The 26,260-nt window shown below is 41.0% G+C and overlaps 2 protein-coding genes across 2 annotated transcripts in view; one reads left to right on the top strand and one right to left on the bottom strand.

The window, feature by feature from the left end:
* Nucleotides 1–1,887: 1,887 nt before the first annotated feature.
* LOC131677885 (uncharacterized) lies at nt 1,888–25,402 on the top strand. The gene is made up of 6 exons (XM_058957973.1): nt 1,888–2,089; nt 2,198–2,396; nt 2,454–2,629; nt 2,767–3,826; nt 25,004–25,073; nt 25,132–25,402. The coding sequence occupies exons 2-6, from the start codon at nt 2,198–2,200 to the stop codon at nt 25,343–25,345; spliced, it is 1,719 nt and encodes a 572-aa protein (XP_058813956.1). The 5' UTR covers nt 1,888–2,089; the 3' UTR covers nt 25,346–25,402.
* LOC131677884 (IQ and ubiquitin-like domain-containing protein) overlaps nt 25,388–26,260 on the bottom strand; it is a 78,509-nt gene continuing 77,636 nt past the window's right edge. The window contains exon 8 of the mRNA XM_058957972.1: nt 25,388–25,988. Within this exon, the coding sequence (XP_058813955.1) occupies nt 25,411–25,988 (578 nt within the window). The 3' untranslated portion in view covers nt 25,388–25,410. The remainder of the gene's footprint in view (nt 25,989–26,260) is intronic.

The following is a 26,260-nucleotide window of genomic DNA, read 5'->3' as shown; positions in this document are numbered from 1 at the left end:
GACCAGTCGAACTAACCGGTCTATGAGAAGAATTTAATGGCAGAATGGTAAGTGCGCAGTGCGGTTAGAATCCAGTTTTTAGTGCCACAAGCAATAAAATCTTCAAAGTTCTGAGTGAAAAAAATACTCTCAAAAAAGTGTGCGGAATTAGGTGTTGATTTAAATTTTAAAAAGAGCCTGCTTGCTTTCAAATCTTACTTCCAGTTGTGTTTTTGTAGTTTCGGCAATTTATACAAGATGCCGATGGGCATGAAATAGATGTAGAGAACGACCCTTGGATTAAAATCCCGAACATCGCAAACACCTGGACAACGGTCTGGAGGATCAGGTAAATGATATTTGAAATGCCAATGAATGCCTTTGTTCTTTTATTAAAAATGCGGAATGATTATTTTCTGTATTTCCCTCTTGAGTAAAATGTACTCAAATTTGACATTTTTATCCCAAACTCAAAACTGAGTAAACGAGGAAAACTCAATTTTTGACTATGTGCACTTTTAATGAAATTGAGTGGCTGGCTACTCAAATTTGAGTTGTTATGGATGAGCGTGCGCTCATTCAGAACTACTCAAAATTTGAGTTCCGAGTAATCAAATTCAAAAATCTAGGCAAACTGTCAAAAAATGAGTTTTGAGTTGAGTGAAATTATCTCATCTCTTGAGTAACCGTTAAGTTTTAAAGTTTTGGGTGAAAAAATTACTTTGAACAATTGACTAAAGTTGGGTGTCGACCAGAATTAAAAAAAAGACCTTACTGTGAAGAGGAAGGCGCGGGAACATTCAGGAAAATCAATCGTAAGTTTCGCCAAGTTTTATTTTTGCTTTAACCTAATTCCTTTTGATTTTTTTTCAGATCCAGCCGTTACTAAGAGATTATGATCTGCATGCTATCTAGGAAGGGGGAACATTCAGAAAAAAAGCTCCCGGAATATATGGACCGAGATCCAGACAGCGTGTTAACGCCGGGAGGTACAGGTAAATAACATTTTCAATTACGTTGAATTTTCATATAGCTATATTCTAAATATTGAGTGGTTATTTCTCATATTTTGTTTTTACTCAAATGTTGACATGTTCAATTCGAACTCAAAACTGAGTAAGCGAGAAAAACTCTCCTTTTGACTATGTGCACTTTTTATGAAATTGAGTGGCTGGCCACTCACTTTTGAGTTATGTTGGATGAGCGTGTATACTAGGGCCCCCATATTATTGGCTCGAATCAAAACTCGTCGAAATGTCAATTGACGATAGGTCCATCCGGAGTGTTCATTTGTGTTTACCTTTTGCTAGCGTTGCCAATTTTATTTTGTGTCCAGCACCCAATGTGGCTACGCCACATCGCTTTTGCGCGTGCTGTCCGACTTCGCTACCGCTCAGTCGGACTTAAACTAGGGATAGCCCCTATGTTTGAGTAAGCCGGGCAAACGAGTGGATCACAGGTTCGCTTGCTTCCGACGGCGGGTCGGTGGCCACCTCGCCCGGGCCTCGGTTATGCGGCTAAGCCACATCGAAATGGTACCCCTTAAACATTCTAACTTGAATCGGTTGTTTCACCGGAGCCGGAATACGAATTAGATCCAGCCAGCATTTCGGCTGAGTTAAAACTGGGAAGTTTAGTAAAATTTAATCTGGAAATAAAATTTTTTTGGCAACGCTCCAGCACCCCGTTGATTTCACCACCTGGGCGCCAGGTTGACGATATGAAATGAACTTTGTTTACTTTCGACAAGTTTTGATTCGAGCCAACAACATCCAGCCCTTTAGTCTAGGATGAACCTATCGTCAATTGACATTTCGACGTGTTTTGATTCGAGCCAATAATATGGGCCCTGAACTTTATTTATATTCGACAAAATTTTGAGTCGACCACCAGCATTGTCCCGCTATCATTGACGTTCTATACTGTCAATGTTTCTGAGGAGGTCATGTCTTGGTTCTACATCGGCTATATCACATTGAAACGATGAGGTTTTGGTTCGAATAATATTCCCGAATATCTTCGTAAACAAGCCGGGACCGCTAAATCCGCACAATTTGCTGCTGAGATCTCTGACCACCAAACTTTTGTGTTCTATCAATTCCTTTTCACGGTATGTACTTATTGATTCGCTAAAATGTAATTTCACGAAGGGTTAGGTTACATAAAGTTCTGCTCAGCTTCGCAACAGTTGTTATTGAATGTGAAATTTCAATTTCAGATGTTTCATCTGTATAGATGTAGCCGAACTATTAGTTTTTGTATATTAAGGCGCAACTTCAGTGCTCCTGTAGCTCCATTTGCCTCTCTTGTAACCCCGGATGAAGGAAAGTCAGATGAAGAGAAATATACCGAAGAAATTCCTATCAATCGGCAGAGGAACTCTCTGAAGGCATCAGTGGTTGCTAGCAAAACAAAAAGTAGGTATATATTCATTTGCCACGGGTAATTCACTTAACAATGGCATTCGTTCCAAGATCCAATAGTTGCTGCTGCATTTGCCTCATTGTTACACGACGATCGATTGCCGGAGAAGTCTAGCGGTTCAATGGTTTCCAATGAATTGGATGAGAAAATTATTAACGCTGGCACCGTAGATAATCTGTTAGCGATTTCTGAACAAAGCAAAGTCACACGAAAACAGGCGTTAAAGGTAATAGTAATTTGAATAGTAGGAATTGAATACGATATTCTCAATATCCCATCTGTTTACACTTAATATCAGGACAAAAACATTATCATGTTTGATAAAATTATTCACACTGTTTCATTGCTTTGTTTTGCTTGTAGATTGTATCGATCTTGGCAGAATGGAGTTCGATTCAAAAGGTTAAATTGCCGGAATTCGAAAATGATAATCGATTCATAAGATTATGCAGCATACTAGGAAGAACAAATAATCGTAGCAATAATGGGGGCAAGATAGTATCGGCTGTTGGACGTGCGGCTTCTATGCCTGCGGACGATTTACAAATGGTGTTAGGTGTAACAGCAAACGATGAGGCGGCTAAGCTTATTGCTGGATTAACCATGCCACAAATGATCAAGGTTATGACAGCGCTAGCCCAAAAAAAGAAGCGTAGTACACCTTTGTTGCGATCTCTGGCGTTTAATATAAGTAGCAACACGAGCCGGCTAAATTTGAAGGAATGTGGCGATTTATTATACGCTATGGCAATTCTTAATTTTCGAAACTCGGTATTAACGGCTAGAGTGTGTGTTGACATGGAGCAAGAGCTTTCGCATAATATGGATAAACCAGCACCGGTTGCGTCTATTTTGACAAGTTTAAGTCTGCTAAGGTATCGAGATACAGCAACGTTAGATTCCCTCTCTGATTGGATTGTTTCTCACAACGAAATATGTAAACCGTCGCACGTGAGCGCTCTACTCCTTTCTTTAGCTACACTTAGCTACGAGCCATCCAATATGGACAGCGTTAAAACAAAACTAGTCAATAATTTGGTGGAAAGTGACTTTGTAAAATCTGTCGACTGGTTGAACACAGTTTGGTCGCTGGCTGTACTTAATTGCGTTTCACCACACCATTTGGCCTCAGTGTTAAATACGAACTTCATAACGAACTTGGCAAATGAACGAAATGGCGATTTGACACCAGCCACAAAAATGAAGTTGTTAAATCTTAATGCTTTTGCCGCTGTGAATCACGAGAGCTCATCGGTTTTGAATTTTGAATTGAATGTAGATGACCCCAAGATATTTGTAGCGACTGATCATTCCAAGGAAAAGCGAATATTGATTGCCGGTATGCTGGACGCACTGAAAAGCCTTTTACCTTCGGAGAATCACGTCAAAATTAACCAGAGGACATCGATGGGGTTTGCTATTGGTGAGTGACTGAAAATGCTATGTTTATCGCAAGATAATTAGATAAGGACCTTTTCGCATTTTCAACTGTTCTTATTTGTGACAATTGCGGGGATCGGTCGACAGTGATTTGAATAAATGCAACATGTTAGATGTCGCTGTCCTGAATAAGAATACGAGCCCCTTCCGTTCGAATTTCACTTTCGTCGCAAACAAGAATAAAGATTGTACATTGTATACGAGAACATGGGACTAGAGGAATAGTGTCTGTATACCGCACTATGGAAAACTACAATGAAGTAGATTGCCAATCAGTATTTTATGGGGAGAAATAGGTACTATGTTATCTCTTGGTTGATTTAAGCTGGCACGGCGTCAGAAACTCTTTTTCGCCACGAAATGTGTGGAAATGTTTCTATTCACGGGTTTGGATATTTTGACATTTCGCTAAGTGCAATAATATGTTTGATAGTCAGTGGAATCCACCTATTCGCCATTTCTAAATGTATCAAGTACCACTTTGTTTTGGGATTATGAACGGCAAACACGTAAAATGTGAAAAAAATACTTTATTATCGAACTATATGACAAGATAGATTTTTTATTTGTTCTATTTGCTGTATGTGAGCAATTGTAGATTGTAATCTCAACCCATGCTACTTCAACTCAGTGAGATTTCACATGATTTTTGTCTTGTCAAAAATGGAATCTTTCCATGTAACACAATTGATCAATTCCTCTATCTGTTCACCATCTCTATCACTCTATCACTTCAACATTTTCATTATCGAGTCACGTGAATTCTTCTAAAAATAATCAGCTACAGAACCGAACAAAGCGTTTTTCCAAACGCACCTATTGAGATATATGACCTTCGCCTTTTTACACTATACTGCCCACCCCTGGTTATCCTCTAGGGAGAAATATGTGGAAACGCCATCTTGAACAAGCAAAACTCAAATTTTTTAGCCAGTCAAGCCAATCTGCCTCTTGTTGGAAGCACTGCTAAATTTTAATAATGTTGTCTGCATTTCTTTCCCCATATCCCTAGAGGAACTTCTCTATATTGTTGCTGCTGCATTTGCCTTATTGTTACACGACGATCGATTGCCGGAGTAGTCTAGCGGTTCAATGGTTTCCAATGAAGTGGATGAGAAAATTATTAACGCTGGCACCGTAGACAATTTGTTAGCGATTTCTGAACAAAGCCAAGTCACACGAAAACAGGCGTTAAAGGTAATAGTAATTTGAATAGTAGGAATTGAATATGATATTCTCAATATCCTATCAGAGTACACTTAATATCAGGACAAAAACATTATTATGTTCGATAAAATTATTCACACTATTTCATTGCTTTGTTTTGCTTTAAGATTGTATCGATCTTGACAGAATGGAGTTCGATCCAAAAGGTTAAATTGCCGGAATTCGAAAATGATAATCGATTCATAAAATTATGCAGCATACTAGGAAGGACAAATAATCGTAGCAATAATGGGGGCAAGATAGTATCGGCTATTGGAAGTGCGGCTTCCATACCTACGGACGATTTACAAATGGTGTTGTTAGGTGTAACAGCAAACGATGAGGCGGCTAAGCTTATTGCTGGATTAACCATGTCACAAATGATCAAGGTTATGACAGCGCTAGCCCAAAAAAAGAAGCGTAGTACACCTTTGTTGCGATCTCTGGCGTTTAATATAAGTAGCAACACGAGCCGGCTAAATTTGAAGGAATGTGGCGATTTATTATACGCTATGGCAATTCTTAATTTTCGAAACTCGGTATTAACGGCTAGAGTGTGTGTTGACATGGGGCAAGAGCTTTCGCATAATATGGATAAACCAGCATCGGTTGCGCCGTCTTGAACCAGCAAAACTCAATTTTTTTAGCCAGTAAAGCCAATCTGCCTTTTGTTGGAAGCACTGCTAAATTTTAATAATTTTGTCTGCATTTTTCTCCCCATATCCTTAGAGCAACTTCTCTATTATCTTTTAGCTGTCTACTTCCGACTATCTAATGTATCTGCAACTTGTGGAACTGTTTAACAGCCGGTACCTGTTTGTGAAAGAAAACGGTGTTCTTAATAGTTGACAGCAAACTGTTGTCGTGAGCACACGCGTTTTGACGACAACGATATTGGTTTTTCTATCAAGAAATTCGCGGACTTAGTCCGGCATAGTAAAAGAAGTTTAATTCCGATATTCGGAACCAGCAACTGCCAATATGGCATCATCGGTTGACAAAACATTTGTCATCAACTTCAAAGTTGTACCGACTAAACTGAACCTTCCCGCGATCGCAGAATTCATCACAAAAAATCTCGCTATCGAAGCGACTAAACTACAGCACTTGCAAGTCAGCAACGGACGTGTCTTCGTGGGCACCGATTCCGCTCAAACAGCACAGGACATAGTACAAGAACACAACATGAAGCACCAGCTAGAACACGACGGGAAATCCTACAGCATTCCACTGTCAATGGAAGATGGATCTATTGAGGTTAGAGTTCATAACCTCCGCCCGAGCACAACGAACAGGCAGCTAGCATACCGGATGCGTGAGTACGGTGAAATCATGTCAATCCGTGATGAAGTCTGGAAAGATTTCTTTCCTGGTGTCCCAAACGGAGTTAGGATAATGCGAATGAAACTTGTTAAACCGATACCGTCATATGTGACGGTGGACACGACTATGACTCTCATAACCTACAAAGGTCAAGTCGCCACATGCAAACATTGCAATCGACGAGTTCACTATGCTCAAAAGTGCTCTGAGTATGCAAAATCTATGAAATCGAGCGTCAGCGGTCGTTTAACACTGGCCGGAATTGTAAAAAACGGTGACAGCCGGTCGTTTCAGCAGCAAACTTTTCGTCAGCCAAATGCCAGCTCCGCAGGGTTAAAAAAGGCGCACCTCACCATGGGTCAAACATATCTTTGGCTGGTAGTGATACCGCAATGGTAGACGAGCCATCACCTCAGAGCAGTGGTCAGCAACAAGCAGAGACTATTAGTACTTCCCAATCTACGAACGATTGTCAAATCGTAAACATTACGAGTCCGTTTGCCGGCTTCGCAGATGAAAGCAACGAATTGAGCGCAGATAAAAACAAAACAAGCACAAGAACACAAAAAGACCGGCATCACCTCTTGAAAATGAAAGGAAGAACAACGAAAAAAGACCGTCCCGGCTCGAAACACGGCTAGAGCCACATCTCACTCGATCGACTTCGCGCAACAAACAATAAGTAGGAAAACCAACCTAAACCAGCCTCGTCATATCAACAACAAAAAAACGAATGTGATAGTTTATTCCTCTCCGCCTTTCACCACTGCTACCTATAACTGGTTTCATCTCTGCCAAAAAAGGAGTGCTAACTTTTTACCTGCTCTCGCCACCGACGTACTTCGAAACAACCGTAAATTCCAACACAACGTAAAGGATAGAAATCTGCAGGAACCATTGTCAATTGCCTCGCAACAAACTAGATCTGCAAGCAGAGATTCTGGTTGCCCCGGTAAGCATTTTGGACAGTATATGTCCCGTCGAAGCAAATTTAGATACTGCCATCCTCAGCCAGTTTCCACCGTTCCCAGCTCCCCCGCTGCTGCTGAGCCCTGCTACTATTCGTCGTGTCAACCAAACGTGAACAAATGCAGGAGGCAGTATTATTTTGCTGCAGTTTCACTCGTTAACCATCCGTCTCAATCTTGCAACGCTCAAATGTTTATGCAAGCGACCATCGCCAGAAAAATTTTGACTAGCTGCTTGTCTCAACACCGCAGCAACAAATTGGATATGCAAGCTGCGCCTATTGCCTCCCTGCTTCCATCATTCCAAGTTCACGTAGACATCACAACGGCACCCATCAGCTGTCCGACCTGTCGGGGCAATCAATCGAACTCTCTACAAGCGTCCGCACGCTGTGATGGAACTTTGCATAGAACGAATATGACAGCATCGATTTCAGTTTCCTCGGTAAGCATTTTGGGCAGTATATGTCCCGCCGAAGCAACATATGATACTGCCATCCTCAGCAAAATTTCACCATTCTCAGCTCTCGCTGCTACTGCCGCCTCCATAAATTGCTTCGAAGGTCTTCGTGTTCCTGCCACTATCGTGACAACGTTTAGCTCGTCGCGCAAACATGCCAACGAACCACCCTCTCTACAATGGAAATGGCTGATATGATGAGCTACAAGATTGCTACAATCAACATGAACGCAGTGACAAACGGAACAAAGCTTGATGCCCTGAATTCCTTCATCCGGTCTGCTGAACTAGATATTATCTTTCTGCAAGAGGTGGCAACGACAAGCCTCAGCATACCAGGTTTCAGCATTGAGTATAATGTGGACGAGCACAGAAGAGGAACAGCGATTGCAGCACGAAAATTTTTCTCATTCACTCACATTGATAGAAGCATAGATTCAAGAATAATCAGCGCACGGATAAATGATGTTACTTTCATTAACGTTTATGCCCCGTCGGGAACGCAAAATAGAAACGCTCGGGAGAATTTCTACAACAATGTGCTACCATACTACTTCTACAATGCAACGAACACTGCAATCATCGGGGGTGATTTCAACTCTGTAGTGAATCAAAAAGACGCCACCGGTTCAAATACACACAGTCCAATGCTTAAAAGATTCATGGTTGCCTCAGGAGTTGACGACAGCTGGGAGCTTATACATCGTCAACATGTCGAATTTTCTTTCATCAGATCTGACTCTGCCTCCAGGATAGACCGGATTCTTCTCACTCCCAACATACGCCAGTGGATAAGAACAGCACATTTTGCTGCAACCGCCTTCTCGGATCATAAAGCATACATTATCCGCACAGTGCTTCCCACGCTCGGGAATCCACCAGGTCGGGGTGTATGGCGTATGCACCCAAGTTTAGTAAACGATCCAGCAGTTATAGATGAACTTCACGTCAAATGGGCTTATTGGACAAGAAACCGAAGGAATTTCCGCACCTGGATCGATTGGTGGATCAAATACGTTAAACCAAAACTTATTTCCTTCCTCAAATGGAAAGCATCGATAAAAAGACGTTCCTTCTGCGACACAATGGAATTGTATTATGCTCTGCTTCGTTCATCCTATGACCGCTATTTTGGCGATTCCAGCCAGCTAAGTGCTATCAACCACATTAAAGGGAAAATGCTGTCGCTTCAACGAAACTATGCACAACAAACAAGGAGTTGGAACGAAGCATACATCGGAGGCGAAAGTACATCAATATTCCACGTAGCAAATCAAAAGACTCGACGAGCTGAAACTTCGATCAAAACGCTGCAGATTGACGCTGATACTATAAGGGAGCCTAATGAAATACGCCAAAGCGTACAGGAATATTTCGCGAATCTGTACTCATACTACAGTAAACTAAAATTTCAACCCAACACAACGCATCGCAAACGACAATGAGGACAACCAGCGTATAGTGAGTGAAATTTCATCCAACGAGATTTTACAAGCAATTAAAGCAAGCAGCTCACGCAAATCTCCTGGCATTGACGGTCTACCAAAGGAATTTTATTTAAAATCGTGGCAAGTAAATCAGCGAGAGTTCACCTTTATAATAAATGAAGCCTTGTCCTCTCAAGCCCCTAAGGAGTTTTTTGACGGTGTCATTGTGCTAGTCAAAAAGAAGAAAAGCGACGACAGCATAAAATCGTACAGGCCGATTTCACTTCTGAACGCTGACTACAAAATCTTCACTAGGATACTGAAGAACAGAATAAGTCCCCTCCTTCCACTGGTGTTATCAAAAAATCAAAAATGCTGCAACGGAAAGCGGAACATTTTTGAGGCTACCGCCCGCATACTGGACCGCATTTGTGAGCTAAAACAACAGCATGGAAACTCGATGTTGGTAGCATTTGACCTCGATCATGCCTTCGATAGAGTGGAGTACAACTTTCTTGCAAGAACCATGGAACAAATGAATTTCAATCCGGAACTGATAAACCTCCTCATGTTCTGTATGAATAATAGTTTCTCGAGAGTTCTGGTCAACGGTAAATTGGGAAGTGAGATTAAAATTCAAAGGTCAGTGCGTCAAGGTGACCCACTCTCAATGATTCTGTTTGTCATCTACCTACAACCATTGCTTGATAAGCTGCGGAGACAATTCCCTCGCGCAGTATTAAATGCATATGCGGATGATATCTCTATGTTCATCGAAAGTGAATCTCAGTTACTCGCAATCATAAACATCTTTGCTGACTTCACAGCTGTTTCAGGAGCAAAACTCAACACCCAGAAAACAAAAGCCTTGAGGATCGGTTTATTGGATATGACACCACAAAGTGAGTGGTTGCAAACGCAGACTTCAGTGAAAATTCTCGGAATACACTTCGCGGAAGACTTCTCGAGCACGGTTGAACAAAATTGGATTGCGGTACTACGGGGAATACAAACATGTATGTGGATGAACAACTCCAAAAATCTAAATCTCATACAGAAAATAAATTTGCTGAACACGTTCATAACGTCGAAAATCTGGTTCACGGCATCAGTGATCCCCCTACCGAATAAATACGCTGGAAAATTCATTTCGCGGATCGGCTCCTTCCTGTGGTACGGGAAGAATTGGACCAGAATTGCCTTCGAAACACTAATACTCCCAAAATGCCAAGGTGGTTTAAATTTACATTCACCGTCCATCAAAGCAAAGGCCCTGCTAACCAACCGCATGATACAAATCGGATCGGATCTACCCTTTTTGTGGAGTTTTCTAGAGCACAACGCAAATCCTCCAAATTTGTCGTGCATTCCACGAAAATACGAGCACATCCGAACAGTAGTCAAAGAGACAGCATTCCTGACCGAAGAAATAGCTAGAGCACCGGATTCAAGTACAATATACCACCACTTTTTAAAACAGCTAAAGGAGCCAAAAATAGTACGGGAAAATCCTCAACGTGATTGGAAGACAATCTTTAAAAACATTCACTCCAAATTTTTAAACTCACCAACGATCAATGTGGTTTTCTGTGGTACATCGCAAAATTGTAACCAACGAGTTTTTGTATAGGGTGAACAGGAGAGCTGACCCTAACTGCAACATTTGTCCTGGTCAGACGGATAGCATCGAGCACCACCTATTTAAATGCAGCGAAAACAAACTCATTTGGACTTACCAACGAAGCGTTTTTCTGGGCATGGATCGACGGCTTTTACAGCTGCAACATGAGGACTGGATATACCCGGTTTTCCAACAACAAAATAGACGCACCCGCCAGCAAATCCTCAAAGAAATTTCGTCAATGATATGCTACATGACAAGCGTACCAGCAAATGAGAAGAATGTAAATAGCTATAAGTTTTATTTGACATGTAATTAAAAATTAGAAACCAGGACAATAACAGTTTTACAAAAAAAATACAGTCTAGAACAACCTCATAGAAAACCCTCCCGATTTCCCCACCGATTGAATCGGGTTTCGTCGGGGTGCGTTGGTACAATCGGTCGATTGATGCACCGACTCTTATGGCAGTTTGGCATGGGCGTCTACCGACGCTTCAACTGATTAAATATGACCGACAAAATCTGTTGAAATCGGTCTCTTTCAACCAATTAAATCTGTCCATTAGTTGGTAGTTTTAAACTGGAATCAGATTTTCACAGATTAAATTTGGCGAATAATAGGTTTGTTCCAATACACGGAAGTCACCCCCTGTTGCTCCGGAGCAAAAAATTCTTGCTCCTTTTCACTCCGATTTGCTACCAGAAGATGAAAAAGAAAAGAAGATAATACAGGAACGATTTTCTCCCTGTTTGCTCCGGAGTACTTCCAGTTTCTCCTGGTACTGGAACAAACCTAATATGTTGACGAAAATTGTTCACCAACGAAACTCGACTACTAGTCGCCTATTTAATCGGTCGACCTCGAAGCACACAGTTTCGTCGGTCGACTGGGAAATTTATCAACTGTCAACTTTTCTATATGCGAGGATGGTCTAAACGCCACCGAAAAACTACCTAAAATTCCATTTAACCCAACCATTTAACTACGGCAAAAGAATAACTCAACCTTGAGTTTAATTTACTTAAATTTAAGTTGAATTTACCTTATTTTGAGTATACCCCAAACAATTTAAAAGTACCTTACTGCACGGAAGACCTCGACTGAGTCGAATCTCTCGTTTTGTTGTTGACTACACTAATAAGTGCGAAAGCGACGCATCATAACAGTTTTTGCAACCGGCCGAGACGGTTGTGCCTCCAGGTGGAAGGTTTTGTTCTCGAGAGAGTAACGGAGTGCGAGACGCTGTATGCGTTTTTGTGGGAGAGAGAGAGACCAGTTTGTTAAGTGTGAGTCGACAGTTGATACGTCGGAGGCGTGGTCAACGGCATCCTCGACAAGTGGTAGACGAATTTGCCTGCCGCGGTGACAGAAATCGACAGTGATCGCAGAGGCGACGCGTGGTTCCACCGTCAACCTGTTCAATATACCACCAAGACCCTTAAAACGTCACAATCGTCTCTATGAGACGTTTTTGTTCAGCTGATTCTTTAGTCGTCGATTTCATCCAACATCTAACGAATAGGACCAATGAAAAATGTTCGTTGACATAAAATTTCGCTGGAGCTGACCAACGCAAATTTGTTGTCAAATCCCACCAGTGAATTGTCCAATAAACTTCTTGTAGAATGCTTAATTTACCGTAGAAAAAGAACAAAAAATATATAACATATCCGAGAAGGTTGCCACTTAATTAGAATTGAAAAAGATTTCTTAACAGAAACATAAGCAATACAATCATGTATAACCTTCCGACAGTCGCGCTAGTGCACTGAGTGCACGCTGCTCTGAAAATCTAGCGAAATCGTCTTAGAGCAGCTGCGGCTGCTCGTTCAGTGAGCCGTTTGCGCGACTTCCGGAGGGATAAAGAGATTAAAACTTATATATCGTTATATGATTTGAATTAATTTGTAATGTAGCATCTTATTTTCTATACACTGAGAATTATTCGTCATTCGGTTTAAGATAGATTGAAACGTTTGTCAACCGGTTTAAGAAAATACCTTAATAATTCCTTCAAATTTGATAGAAATTTGAATGTTGTATTTTCCTAGTAAATTATCGTAGCAAACAGGCATTTAACATCCACGCGTTCATGATTAGAACAACCCCTGATTTGAGTTTGTCTGTTTTACACATTCAGTAGATATATTTTTAGCATGTGAATGCAAAGATCAAGAGATTTCTTTGGTGCAAAAGTGGGCGGTTCATTATTATAATTGAACCAACCAAATACATACGCGCTTGTAACTAGTATGTCCCAGGGGCAGAAACATCTTGTTAGGCTACCCAAGAAAAAAAAAAAAGCGTTCGACCAACAGCTACGAACGTACGGCGCAAGGTGTTCGAACATTATAAAGCGCTCTCGTTATTAATATTTGATTTGACACTCACGCCCATGACACTCACTCCAGCCGTCGCTCATGCAACTGCTCCCTCTAGAGCATGCGGTGAGAGTACGAGATGCGTGCATGTTTCTGGTTGAACCGGTCATAGGAAAGCACTGCTGGAGACGCTAGGTTGGTTTATCGTTCTGATCAAATTATCGAACTTCAAGGTTCGGAGATTATTACATTCATTAAAAATAGTTTACGTGCTACTGCTTTAATGTTAACGCAAAATTGGTTTTGGGTCGTCTGATTGTTCCTACCTGTTCAGTGAACAGGTTGAACGTACCGACGCGTCGCCTCTGAGTGATCGTGCCTGTACACACAGAAAAAATATATTGTATTGGTGTCGTCGGGCAATTCTAATCGACGAGAGGGGAAGCGTCACAGATAGACCCATTTGCTCTATTTGTCTACCGCAGAAGTGGTACGACGAATAAGGAAAACAAGTGGTACCGAAAAGTGCCGCATCGACAGTGGGATTTTCGCAGCAAGCCACAGGTACCCACATTTGTTTACCGCGGTGGTGGAAATGGAGAGAACGCGCTTGTGGTGGTGATACCGACGAGCAGCTTAACCGGAGAGAGTTTTGAAGTGTTGCAGGCAGGCCTATTTCTCTACTGAAGAAGCAACGCGACGAAGAAGGACAGCAAGTGTCACATTGTCAAACAACGGGCACCGAGTTTACAACGTAACACACGAGGTGTGTTCTACCGGTGTCTTCGTCATCTAAGAGATAGCAGATAACAGGTATATTTTTCATTCCTTTTTGTGATAGTTTTTCTTGCTAGGTAAAATGGATGACGAGATGGGAGAACGAGTAACAGACCCTCCCCCTAAGCCTTCTGCTGAAAATGTAAACTCGATTAGAATTAAAATTTACCCAGAGTCGTCAACGGGACCATGGATTGTATTTATTAGGCGTAAAGTAAAGGCGCTAAATATCATTCAAATTTCGAAAGATTTGACTTCGCGATTCTCGGATGTAAAAGAGATCGTCAAAGTTAATAAAGATAAAATACGCATTGTCGTTGGTAGTCTCAAACAAGCCAATGCTTCTTGCGAGCTTTTTACGCGTGAATATAGAGCGTATATTCCTTCAAAGGAAATTGAAATTGATGGGGTCATCACAGAATCGAGTTTGACTGTTGATGACTTAATTAAGCAATAAGTTGGTCGTTTCAAAGACACCATACTTAAAGACGTAAAGATACTTGAGATACTACAAGCAATTGCATTCAGTATCACACGAAGGAGATAAAAAAGTTTATCGACTGTCTGACTCGTTTCGAGTGACTTTCGCTGGGTCTGCGCTGCCCAACTATGTCATTATCGATAAGATTCGTCTCCCTGTTCGCCTTTTTATCCCTCGTGTAATGAATTGCCTTAATTGTAAACAGCTTGGCCACACAGCCACTTACTGTTCCAATAAGGCACGGTGTGGCAAATGTGGGGGTTCTCATCAAGAGGATACATGCAATGAAAATTCAGAAAAATGTTTAATGTGCGGAGAAAACTCGCATGAGCTCCCTGCATGCCCCATTTATAAATTGCGCGAGGATAAAATTAAACGATCCTTGAAGGAGAGGTCTAAGCGCTCCTATGCAGAAATGTTGAAAAATGCTACCCCTAAACCCATCTTCTTAGAAAACACTTACACATCTCTATTTTCGGAACAGTCTGACTCTGACGGAGCATGCGAAGGTACATCATTTGTTTTACCCGGAAATTCCAGAAAAAGAAAACAGTCTTCTTTTCCCAAGCTGCCAAGAAAGGGCCTTAAAATTTCTCCAGCAATAAACTGCGCCCAAAACCGAAAAATTCCGATTCAAAACCGAAATCAATTCCGCCCGGTTTTGGGAACTTGAATGATTTCAACATTATTCGCCTAGACCGAGACACCCCGTATGGAGGAGTGCTTCTAGGAATTAAAAAGTGCTATTCTTTCTATAGAATTACCATCCCCATGATTGCTGGCATTGAGGCTGTAGCAGTCCAAACGAATATTAAAGGCAAAGACATGTCTATCGCTTCTATATATATATATATACATCCCAAAGTTCAAATTGGACAACGTCAAATTTTTGAGGTAGTGGAATCCATGGCTGCTCCGCGTCTGATACTGGGAGACTTCAACTCACACGGGGGGGTTCCCACTACAATGATAATCGATCCTCTTTGATATACAATGTTTGTGACGAATTGAATATGACAGTTTTAAATACTGGCGAAACAACACGCATTCCCAGGGCTCCTGCACGTCCAAGTGCAATAGATCTATCTCTGTGGTCGACATCACTTCGGTTAGATTGCACGTGGAAGGTTGTACCTGATCCTCACGGTAGCGATCATTTGCCAATCGTTGTTTCAATTAACAGTGAATTAGGCCTTACGAATTCATTCCGGATTCCCGGACAAACTGACGCGATTAGTGAAGGCAACGATGGATCGGGTGATGTGCGTAGTACGTGTCTCAGGGACGCTCTCGAGTCCCTTCGAATCACGCAGAGGGTTACGGCAAGGTGATGGTCTCTCGTGTCTGTTATTCAACATCGCGCTGGAAGGTGTAATAAGAAGAGCAGGGATCGACACGAGTGGTACGATTTTCACAAAGTCCGTTCAGCTACTTGGCTTCGCCGACGACGTTGATATTATTGCACAGAAACTTTGAGAAGATGGAGGAAGCCTACATCAGACTGAAAAGAATAGCCAAGCGCGTCGGACTTGCCATCAACACGTCGAAGACAAAGTACATGATAGGAAGAGGTTCACGAGAAGAAAATGAGAACCGCTCGCTTCGAGTTTGCATCGGTGGCGACGAAATCGAGGTGGTTGAAGAGTTCGTGTACTTGGGCTCACTGGTGACCGCCGACAATGATACCAGCAGAGAGACTCGTAGACGCATCGTGGCAGGAAATCGTGCTTACTTTGGCCTCCGCAAGACACTTCGGTCGAACAGAGTTCGCCGTCGTACGAAGTTGACCATCTACAAGACGCTGATTAGACCGGTAGTTCTCTACGGACACGAGACCTGGACCATGCTCGTGGAGGACCAACGCGCACTTGGTGTCTTCGAACGGAAAGTGCTGCGTACCATCTACGGTGGAGTGCAGATGGAAGACGGCACATGGAGACGGCGAATGAACCATGAGTTGCATCAGCTGTTGGGGGAGCCGCCCATCTGTCATACCGCGAAAATCGGACGACTACGGTGGGCCGGGCACGTAGCCAGAATGTCGGACAATAGCCCGGTGAAAACGGTTCTCAATTGCAATCCGACCGGTACAAGAAGACGTGGCGCGCAGCGAGCACGATGGATCGACCAGGTGGAAGACGATTTGCGGACCCTTCGCAGACTGCGTGGTTGGCGACGCGCGGCCATGGACCGAGTGGAATGGAGGAATCTTTTGTATACGGCACAGGCCACTTCGGCCTTAATCTGTGAATAATTATATAAATAAAAGAATTCAATCAATGTTCCTTATGACTTAACACGAAATATTGATTGGAAAACATACGAAACATTAATTTCCACTTCTCTTGCTTCGACAGAAGAGCTACCCCCTACCGAAGAATATGAATTCCTAGCGGGTTTAATTATTGAAGCAGCAGAACAAGCCCAAACGAAATGCAATCCTGGAATGACAATAAATAGATGCCCCCTAATCCTTGGTGGGACAAAGAGTGCTCTGATGCATATGAAGCTAAACAAGTTGCCTACAAAGAAATTATGAAACAGAAAGGGGGTATACGTGAGAACTTTGAAAATTATTTCATTTTGCAAAACAAATTTGACAGTATGCGTCGTGCCAAAAAGTCTAGTTATTGGAGACGCTTCGTTGATGGCTTGTCAAGAGAAACATCAATGAGTACTCTTTGGAACACAGCCAGAAGAATGAGAAATCGACACGTGACTAATGAAAGCGAAGATTTTTCAAATCGTTGGATATGAAAAATCTTCCAAGAAAATTTGTCCAGATTCTGTTCCTGCGCAGAAAATCATTCGCGATGCTCCCACAAGCAACGATTTCATAGATTCGCCTTTGACAATGATGGAATTTTCAATTGCACTCCTCTCATGCAACAATAATGCTCCGGGACTAGACAGAATTAAATTCAACTTGGTGAAGAATCTGCCTGACCTAGCAAAAAGACGCTTGTTGAATTTATTCAATAAGCTTCTTGAGCAGAATATTGTCCCGCGTGACTGGAGACAAGTGAGAGTTATCACCATTCCAAAACCGGGAAAACCAGCCTCCGATCATAACTCGTATCGACCGATTGCAATGCTATCCTGCATCAAGAAATTGTTGGAAAAAATTATCCTACGACGTCTCGACAATTGGGTTGAGGCGAACGGCTTGCTCTCAGATACCCAGTTTGGTTTTCGGAGAGGAAAGGGAACGAATGATTGCCTGGCGCTATTTTCGTCAGAAATCCAACTCGCTTACGCAAAAAAAGAACAAATGGCGTCTGTGTTCTTAGACATAAAAGGAGCATTAGACTCAGTCTCCATTGATGTTCTCTCGGAGAAGCTACATCAATGTGGTCTTTCACCGATATTAAATAATTATTTATACAATTTGTCAGAAAAACACATGCATTTTTCATATGGCGATTTGGCGACACTCAGAATAAGTTACATGGGCCTCCCACAAGGCTCTTGTCTAAGCCCCCTTCTCTATAATTTTTACGTGAATGACATTGATAATTGTATTGTCAGCCCATGCTCTCTAAGACAACTTGCAGATGATGGGGTGGTTTCTGCCACAGGACCAAAAGCTATAAATTTACAACAACCATTGCAAGATAGCTTGGATAATTTATCAATTTGGGCTTTAAAGCTGGGCATCGATTTCTCTACGGAGAAAACAGAGTTGGTCGTTTTCTCAAGGAAGCGTGATCCAGCTCAGCTTCAGCTTCAGTTGGTTGGTAGAACGATAGCCCAAGTCCTGACTTTTAAATACCTTGGAATTGGTTCGATTCTAAAGGCACATGGGGAGGCCACATTAGGTATCTAATAACGAAATGCCAACAAAAATTTTCTGCGAACAATAACTGGATCATGGTGGGGTTCTCATCCAAGTGACATGATAAGATTGTATCAAACAACAATACTTTCAGTAATGGAATATGGGTGCATCTGTTTCCGTTCAGCTGCGAACAATCATATTATTAAACTGGAACGGATACAGTATCGTTGTTTACGAATTGCCTTAGGTTGCATGCAGTCGACCCATACGATGAGTCTTGAAGTACTAGCGGGAGTTCTTCCTTTAAAAGAACGATTCTGGGATCTCTCCTCTCATTTACTTATTCGATGTGAGGTTATGAACCCAATGGTAATTGAAAATTTCGAAAGACTTGTCGAGCTTCAACCCCAAACCAGATTCATGACAGTGTATTTCAATCACATGTCACAAGAAATAACGCCTGCTAGATATGTTCCCACATACGTCAATATACTAGATACTCCTGAATCCACTTTATTCTTCGACACGTCCATGCAAGCAGAGATTCGTGGAATTCCGGATCATCTACGCTCGCGGGAGATCCCTAAAATATTCACAAGTAAATATCGACACATAGACTGCCTTAAAATGTTTTACACTGATGGGTCACGAATCAGTGAGGCCACTGGTTTCGGTATTTTCAACAATAATTTTTCAATTTCTCTCAAACTTGCAGAACCCGCCTCTGTTTATATAGCGGAACTAGCAGCAGTTCACTATAGTTTGCAAATAATTAATACTTTACCCCCGAACCATTACTTTATCCTCACTGATAGTCTCAGCACAATTGCAGCTCTACGCTCAAAGAGAATTGATAATCACGATCCATACTTTTTGGGGAAGATACGAGAATCTCTGAGTAACCTAACAAGAAAATGTTATAAATTTACCCTAGTGTGGCTCCCCGCCCTATTGCGGGCAATGAGAAAGCTGATAATTTAGCCAAGATTGGTGCACTAGATGGTGAAATATATGAAAGACCCATCGCTTACAATGAATTTTATAGCGCTTCTCGACAGAGGACACTTGCTAGTTGCCAACATCTTGGGACAATGGAGATATGGGACGATGGCTACACTCAATTATCCCTAAAGTATCAACGAAGGCATGGTTCAAAGGATTGGATGTAAGTCGGGACTTCATCCGTGTGATGTCTAGGCTCATGTCCAATCATTATACTTTAGATGCGCATCTCCGTCGTATTGGGCTCGCTGAGGGTAATCATTGTGCTTGTGGAGAGGGTTACCATGACATTGAGCATGTTGTTTGGTCCTGCACTGAATATCGTGAATCCAGATCACAATTAGTAGATTCTTTACAAGTCCGAGGAAGACCAATCCATGTTCCTGTTAGAGACATCCTGGCGTATCGCGATCCTCTATACATGGAACTTATCTATCATTTTCTAAAAAGAGCGTCTGTCAAAATTTAATTAAATTCATCTGCTCATACTCTCATCCAAGGCTAATCATTCACCAATGAAAGTATCCTAGAATATTCAGTTTTTAAATTTAGATAATAACAGAAAAAAAGTAAATAAATACACCCGAAAATACTAGATCATTATGAAATACAACAATGTAAGGAAAAAAGCAAACAATAAAGTGATTTCAGTGTTAGTTTTAGACAAATTACTAGTATAGTTAAAATTAGTCTTAAGGATTTTCGTAACGTGCTATGTAAAAAAAGAAACTGACGTAAAAAGCTTTTGCAAATGCCGTGTCAAATAAATGTTTGGAAAAAAAAAGTGCGTAAGCGACGCACAGCTCAAAAGTACCTAAATTTAAGTTAAAAGAGCATATTCTGTAGGTTATTTTACGGTTGCGTGTAGATGGGCGGACGTGTGTCTGCCAGGCGAGGGCTGAAAAAAGACAAATGACAATTACTATTACAATCGAAGCAACGATCGCACTGTGGTTAAAAACGCGAAAAACGTGATCGTTTGGAATAACTTCGAAATGGTTTGTTATAGCGATATACTACCTTCGGAAGAATTTATGATAATGATATGTCCCATATTTTTAAGCCAAAATTTTGATGATTAATCCTCCTATAAGTGAGATTCAAAATTTATTTCTCGTATAATTAGAGATAGCGAGTTGGTGTATTCTGCAAAGTTGTAGTAAATTCTTATACAAGAAACATTGCTGAAGGCGGTAATAGTCTATCTGTAATCATCTTTGAGATAAAGAGTATTATTAGAGAAAATACCGAAAAAATCAATTTTTTCATTATAACTTCTTTCCAAGATTTTTTGGAAGCTCAAAATGTTCTACAAAACTGTCATAATTAATGAAATACAAAATTTCGGTGAAGGAAGCAACTTAATATGTTGAGCAGTTTCTGAGATATTCACGATTTTTGTTTGAAAAAAGGCCTACTTTGCACCCAAATAACTCATGAACGGGCAAAAACGGGCAGACCACTCAGTATACATTTGAAAGTAGAAGAAAGATGTTACAAGGTTCCGTATGAATCACTTGTATCCGTTTGTATTCATGGTAGCAGGATTTAAAGAATATCATTTAGCGGTCTAAAATATTTATACGAAACATATTCGGTGAACTGAAAAGATAATGTGGAACTATCTTCGGTAAAGTTTTGGGAAATGTTCTCACAAGAAACATTGTCGAAAACAGCGACCTTCTATCTTGACTGGTTTTTTAGATACAGTGCATTGTTCGGTAGTACAGAAAGTAATGCGCTGTCTTATGAGCCATAGAGTCGAATCTTAACCAGGAATGATTTTAAGTATAAGTAGGCGGTGCAATAACAGCTGCAAAGTTTGTCAACACAGAAGTACAAGTTCCACAATAAAAGCTTGGATCATCAGTACATATTAGAAAACCGTTTACGTTTGCTATGAACGACTTGACCGTTGAATTTGCATTGTTATATGAAAGAAAAAGTAATAGCCTTATACAAATTTGTTTCTTGGCCACCACCGCAATTACTACAAATACAAATCGTTTGAACTAAAGAACTAGTTTTGTTGCTTAATAAGTCTGATGTAACACCATACAGTGACAATGCTAAATAAGTAATCAAAGCATGCGCGATTGCCAAATGAATCGATTTAGTTGTTTTTCCATAAATAATGCACCGTATATAAGAAACTAGTAAAGATAGTAAACCGGTGTCTTCGGCAATGTTTCTAAGAAGAACATTCCCCAGCACTTTGCAGAAGGTACCACCACTTTATCTCAACAGCTTTACCGAATTTGTTTCGTATAAATATTTTAGACCGCTAAATGATGCACTTTAAATCCTGCTACCAGAGCCATGGATACAACCGGATACAAGTGATTCATATAGAACCTTGTAGCATCTTTCTTCTACTTTCAAATACATACAGAGTGATCTGCCCGTTTTTGCCTGTTCATGAGTTATTTGGGTGCAAAGTAGGCCTTTTTTCAAACAAAAATCGTGAATATCTCAGAAACTGCTCAACATATTAAGTTGCTTCCTTCACCGAAATTTTGTATTTCATCAAATTTGACAGTTTTGTAGAACATTTTGAGCTTCCAAAAAATCTTGGAAAGAAATTAGAATGAAAAAATTGATTTTTTCGGTATTTTCTCCAATAATGCTCTATATCTCAAAGATTATAAAAGATAGACTATTATCACCTTCAGTGAAGTTTCTTGTAGAAGAATTTACTACAACTTTGCAGAATACACTAACTCGCTGACTCTAATTATACGAGAAATAAATTTTGAATCTCACTTTTAGGAGGATTAATCATCAAACTTTTGACTTGAAAAGATGGGGCGTCTCAAAATCATAAATTCTTCCGAAGGTAGTAAATCGTTATAACTAACCATTTCGAAGTTATTCAAAACGATCACGTTTTTCGCGTTTTAAACCACTGTGGATCGTTTTGTGAGCGAAATCTATAAGTATTCGCGCTTGCGTAATGCAATATTTCGCAAGTGATATGTTCTCGAAACATTTCGCTGCACAATCTGACTGGGAGAAACAAAGCTGTGCAACGATGAATAATGAATCATAACATGTTGCTCATATTCTTAGCGAAAAGACAGTTGGTTGGTGTACGTCAGACCAGACTAAGTCACAAATCTTAAAAAATAAGATAATGATGGCACTGGATAAAAAAATTCTCCAGCTACATTCTGTAACCAGTGTATTTGTTTCTGTCCACGATTTGTGCGATTGTCGCGATTAGTTTATCGAGTGTGAATATGTCAAGAAAGTGTCTGTGATTTGTCTAAAAGTGGAACACCGTCAGAAGGCCTATGAACGCAGCCAGGAAAACTCGCCAGAGTTTCCAGAACCCACCACCAGGAGCCAAGATCGACAAACGGGCGGCCATTGGGGGTGGCGATAACGATTCCAATGGTAGCGGGTTTCTGAGACGACCTAAAAGGTCAACGGTCGAAGGCAAGAGGTCAGTAACCGCCAAAACAATGGTCAATTACCCGGTGACCATCGACTCGAACAGTTGTGAAAGTTGAAGTTACAAAAAGTGAAGTTAGAAAGTTTAAAAGTTTTAAAGAAGGAGAAACAAAGATAAAGTGGATTGCTGAGAGAAGAATCTAGACTTCCAGGTAATTTACCGTAGTCCTTCAACACAATTTAATCCTCGACCGTTCCCCAAGCCAAATCGCTATTTTGACATCCCCCATTGTGTTCGCAGGACCCCGTGGTTTATACCTTGAAGCCGTGATTTGTAATTCGAAGCCGTCGTTGGATAATACCTTTGAGGTCTAGTGAAGCCCTACCGTGTCCGCTTGTCGATTAACCACGTCAGAAACCGGGCATAACCGACGAAACGAACCCATCGTCGAAGCTCGAGTCCGTCAACATACTCGAGGGCCGCGTAGAGGACCGGTAGCGAGAAACATAGCCGTACCAAAGCCGTGTGGAGTTTCGGAGTCGGAAGACGAAAACCAGCGGTATTGGTGGTGGAGTGGATGGACAGCGATCGAGAGTGAAAAAGGGGCCCCGAATAAGAGAAGAAAGAAAAGTGCTAAGGTAGGAGGTAGCCAGTAAGAAATTGGGAAAGGAAGGAATAAAAGTGTCGACAGATTCGAATAAAAGAGGTGTTTGCTTGAAGATACTTACCAGGTGTTTTCTTGACCGCGATTAGCCACAAGCGTATGCCGACCCTGAGGCATTGGGAAAGGGAGTCTCACTTTTGCTGGGTAGTAGCTATACGCGAGTTACAATTCGGCTTTTGCAAGATTGGAAATATGCTATCATCAGCAAGAATTATAGGTGATTTCGAATTATTATAACGTGAAGAATGCTGCACTTATAACGTTATGCATTATAACGTGAAGAATTCCGCACTTCAAATTTTAAACTCTTTTTTCTCGAAATCAATGCAATGACACTTAGGCCGGTCTGACTTAACACCGACTAGTTGTTTGTGTCTCCCTTGAACCAGTTCATCGATGGATGTGCAGGTCAACTAGTGCACCTTTCCAGATGAACCAGTTCTACCTCTAAGTAAGCCCTTAGAACGCGAAGTATATTTCTACTTTTCACAAAATCTTCGCGGATGGAAAACTTTCCCCAAATTCATCGACTTTATCGGAGAAGCAACTTTAAGGAGGAGCCACGTCTTCCACTAAACTTGTACTTCGTGTAGGGCTATGAATTTTCAAATAGCATCTGTCGATTGTGAAGATCAATTAAGTTTGATGATGGCATTTTACCGTTTCCTGACTACATAGCTTGGCACGGTACCTGCGGTCTATTTATTGTGCAGAATACAGTCGTTTCTTGAATTGAATCGACTCCTAGCTTTCAGTAATAGTGCTTTTTTCTAAATTTTAGGCACCCTGGGAGTATTTGGTAAAATTGTGTTCACCAGAACCCTTATTTGCAAAGCAACCCCTAAAAATAACTTAGATTGGAGGCTTCATGGTGCTCCTGGTGAACTGCTTTGGAATGGTCTACTAGGTACAGTCACAAACCCAGGAACAGAAGTTTTGACGGCAACTCCAGTCACGATTAATGTTCACTTCTGTCCTGGCGAGTCGTTTAGTAATGTTTTCAGAATAACAGTGACCTCTTCAAAGTACAACGTAATTTCAAATTCTTGGCATGCAAATATTCACGAATAGTCACGTGCGATATGTGTACTATTCCATGTACTATGGAATTCCCTCTACACATGGGATAAATATGCATAGAGCGGCAGTATAGTACATAGTGGAATTATTTGAAATTGATGATCGATGTTTTTATAATATTTAAAGTAATCTAGACACAGGCAATGTACTTCACCGTCGTTGTAAATTGCACTTTAGTCCTTTCGAGTGCGTGCAGATGAAAACGGCCCCGATGCGCTTACCGTACACTCATTGGGGATTTCGTGCTGGTATGACAGGGCGTCATCTACGATATGTATTCATGGTACGCTAGAGACGAAGATTTCCTTCATTTACTATAAATAATTAGGTTGGTATCACTCACCAAACGCATACGATCTTACTTAGCATCCTGTAAATAAATATGTTTTTGTTGTGATTTTTGTGTGTATAGTTCCGATAATGCGTTCGAAATTAATTGGTAGTTGTAGTTGTAGTTGTCCAATGGGTCTTCTTCGCGTGACTAATTATTTTTATTGGGAATCAACGTATAGCTGTCACAATCAGTTTTATTAGACAGGGGATACTATCAAATATGTTCAAAAAATCCAATGGAATTGGTCAAAGTCCGGATACAAATTAAGGCAGATTGTCCTAAATTTGAAGCGTTTATTCATTATTTTGTATCTTCCGCAGATGCTGAATGTGTGTTGGATTCCAAGTGCTTACCGCTGGCGGTTGATAGTGAACACCCAGACGCTAAACGGTAATTCTATTGAAATGACAATATGTTTTATGCTCAATATTCTTCTTTATTTACACAGTATTGCCTTGCTTGTGCACGATTATCACGATATGTGTCAGGGACCACACCCTACATTGAACGGAGTTCAAACACTTGTTTGTCGCCTATTGAAGAATAATGGATACTCCGTCCTATCTATTCCCTACAATGAGTTCAACACAAGTGACAAATTGTTAAAACGAGTAGAGTATTTGCAGAAAATGTTCAAAGCTATCGTTAGTGAAAGATCCTAGTTGTGTACAGTGAATTGTTTTATCGGTACTATTAATAAATAGATTCCAAAATACAAACGGATAGTTTATCTCAATTCGTGACGTGCTGACGGCAAAAGTGAGGTGGTGTTTGTATCCAGTCCGACTTTCCACCATGATCCGGATTCTACAAATACTTGATCGATCTCTCGTAGTTGTTTGAAGGCCGATTTTGAAAGTGCATGTTTGTTCTTAATGTCTTTGATGATGCTTTGTTCGTAATAATGGGTGACATTACAAATTTTCAGGTGTGCCCTAGTTTCACTCTCGGTAAGACATATACAATTCCAAGGTGCCCAATCTCTTGAGATATTCCACCGTGGCAGCCGCAGTTCTGATCGATTTGTTTCGTTGGATATTGCCGAGTGTCCGTGCCAGATATTCTCTACAATGTGTTTGATATCACTGTCTTGAATAATAAAGGCAAATGATGACATTGCCCCACGCTTTTTCTCTTCTCGTCTAATAGAACGTAGAATTGATCTATAGATAGATATGTCAACTGGTGGGCCTTGAAGACCAGCGCAGTGGTTGCAAATACTGGCCGACGTCTGCCTTGTATCCAGGGGAAATTTTGCTACAGGGCGAACTCTGCTGCATTTTTTGCACAAACGTGTATTTGGTTCTAAAGAATTGAAGTGAATATGTTAATAACAATCCATTCGTAAATAATATCTCGCATTTAGGGTTAGGATTTATACACGCAGGCATGAATCGAGAAAATTGTGACAATCAAGTACATTGAGGGGTGCTAATTGTAGACAATATTTGAGTGACATAATAGACGCATGGTCACTAAGGTTTCCTGCATGATGTTCTACTCGCAGTAATCACAGAGAACAGACGTTTGTCTAGAGTATTAAATATGTGTAAACATTACGGGTTTTTTTTAAATAA

The sequence above is a fragment of the Topomyia yanbarensis genome, chromosome 1 (genome assembly GCF_030247195.1).
Source record: "Topomyia yanbarensis strain Yona2022 chromosome 1, ASM3024719v1, whole genome shotgun sequence".
In the NCBI taxonomy this organism is placed as follows: Eukaryota; Metazoa; Arthropoda; class Insecta; order Diptera; family Culicidae; genus Topomyia; species Topomyia yanbarensis.
This window is presented reverse-complemented; position numbering and strand designations above follow the sequence as displayed.

Excerpts from the sequence above, each read along its gene's own strand:
- LOC131677885 (XM_058957973.1), top strand. The coding sequence starts at position 2,198 with ATGTTTCATCTGTATAGATGTAGCCGAACTATTAGTTTTTGTATATTA. Across the intron at positions 2,630-2,766 it reads CACGAAAACAGGCGTTAAAG|ATTGTATCGATCTTGGCAGA; the intron begins GTAATAGTAATT and ends TTTTGCTTGTAG. Across the intron at positions 25,074-25,131 it reads GAACACCCAGACGCTAAACG|TATTGCCTTGCTTGTGCACG; the intron begins GTAATTCTATTG and ends TTATTTACACAG.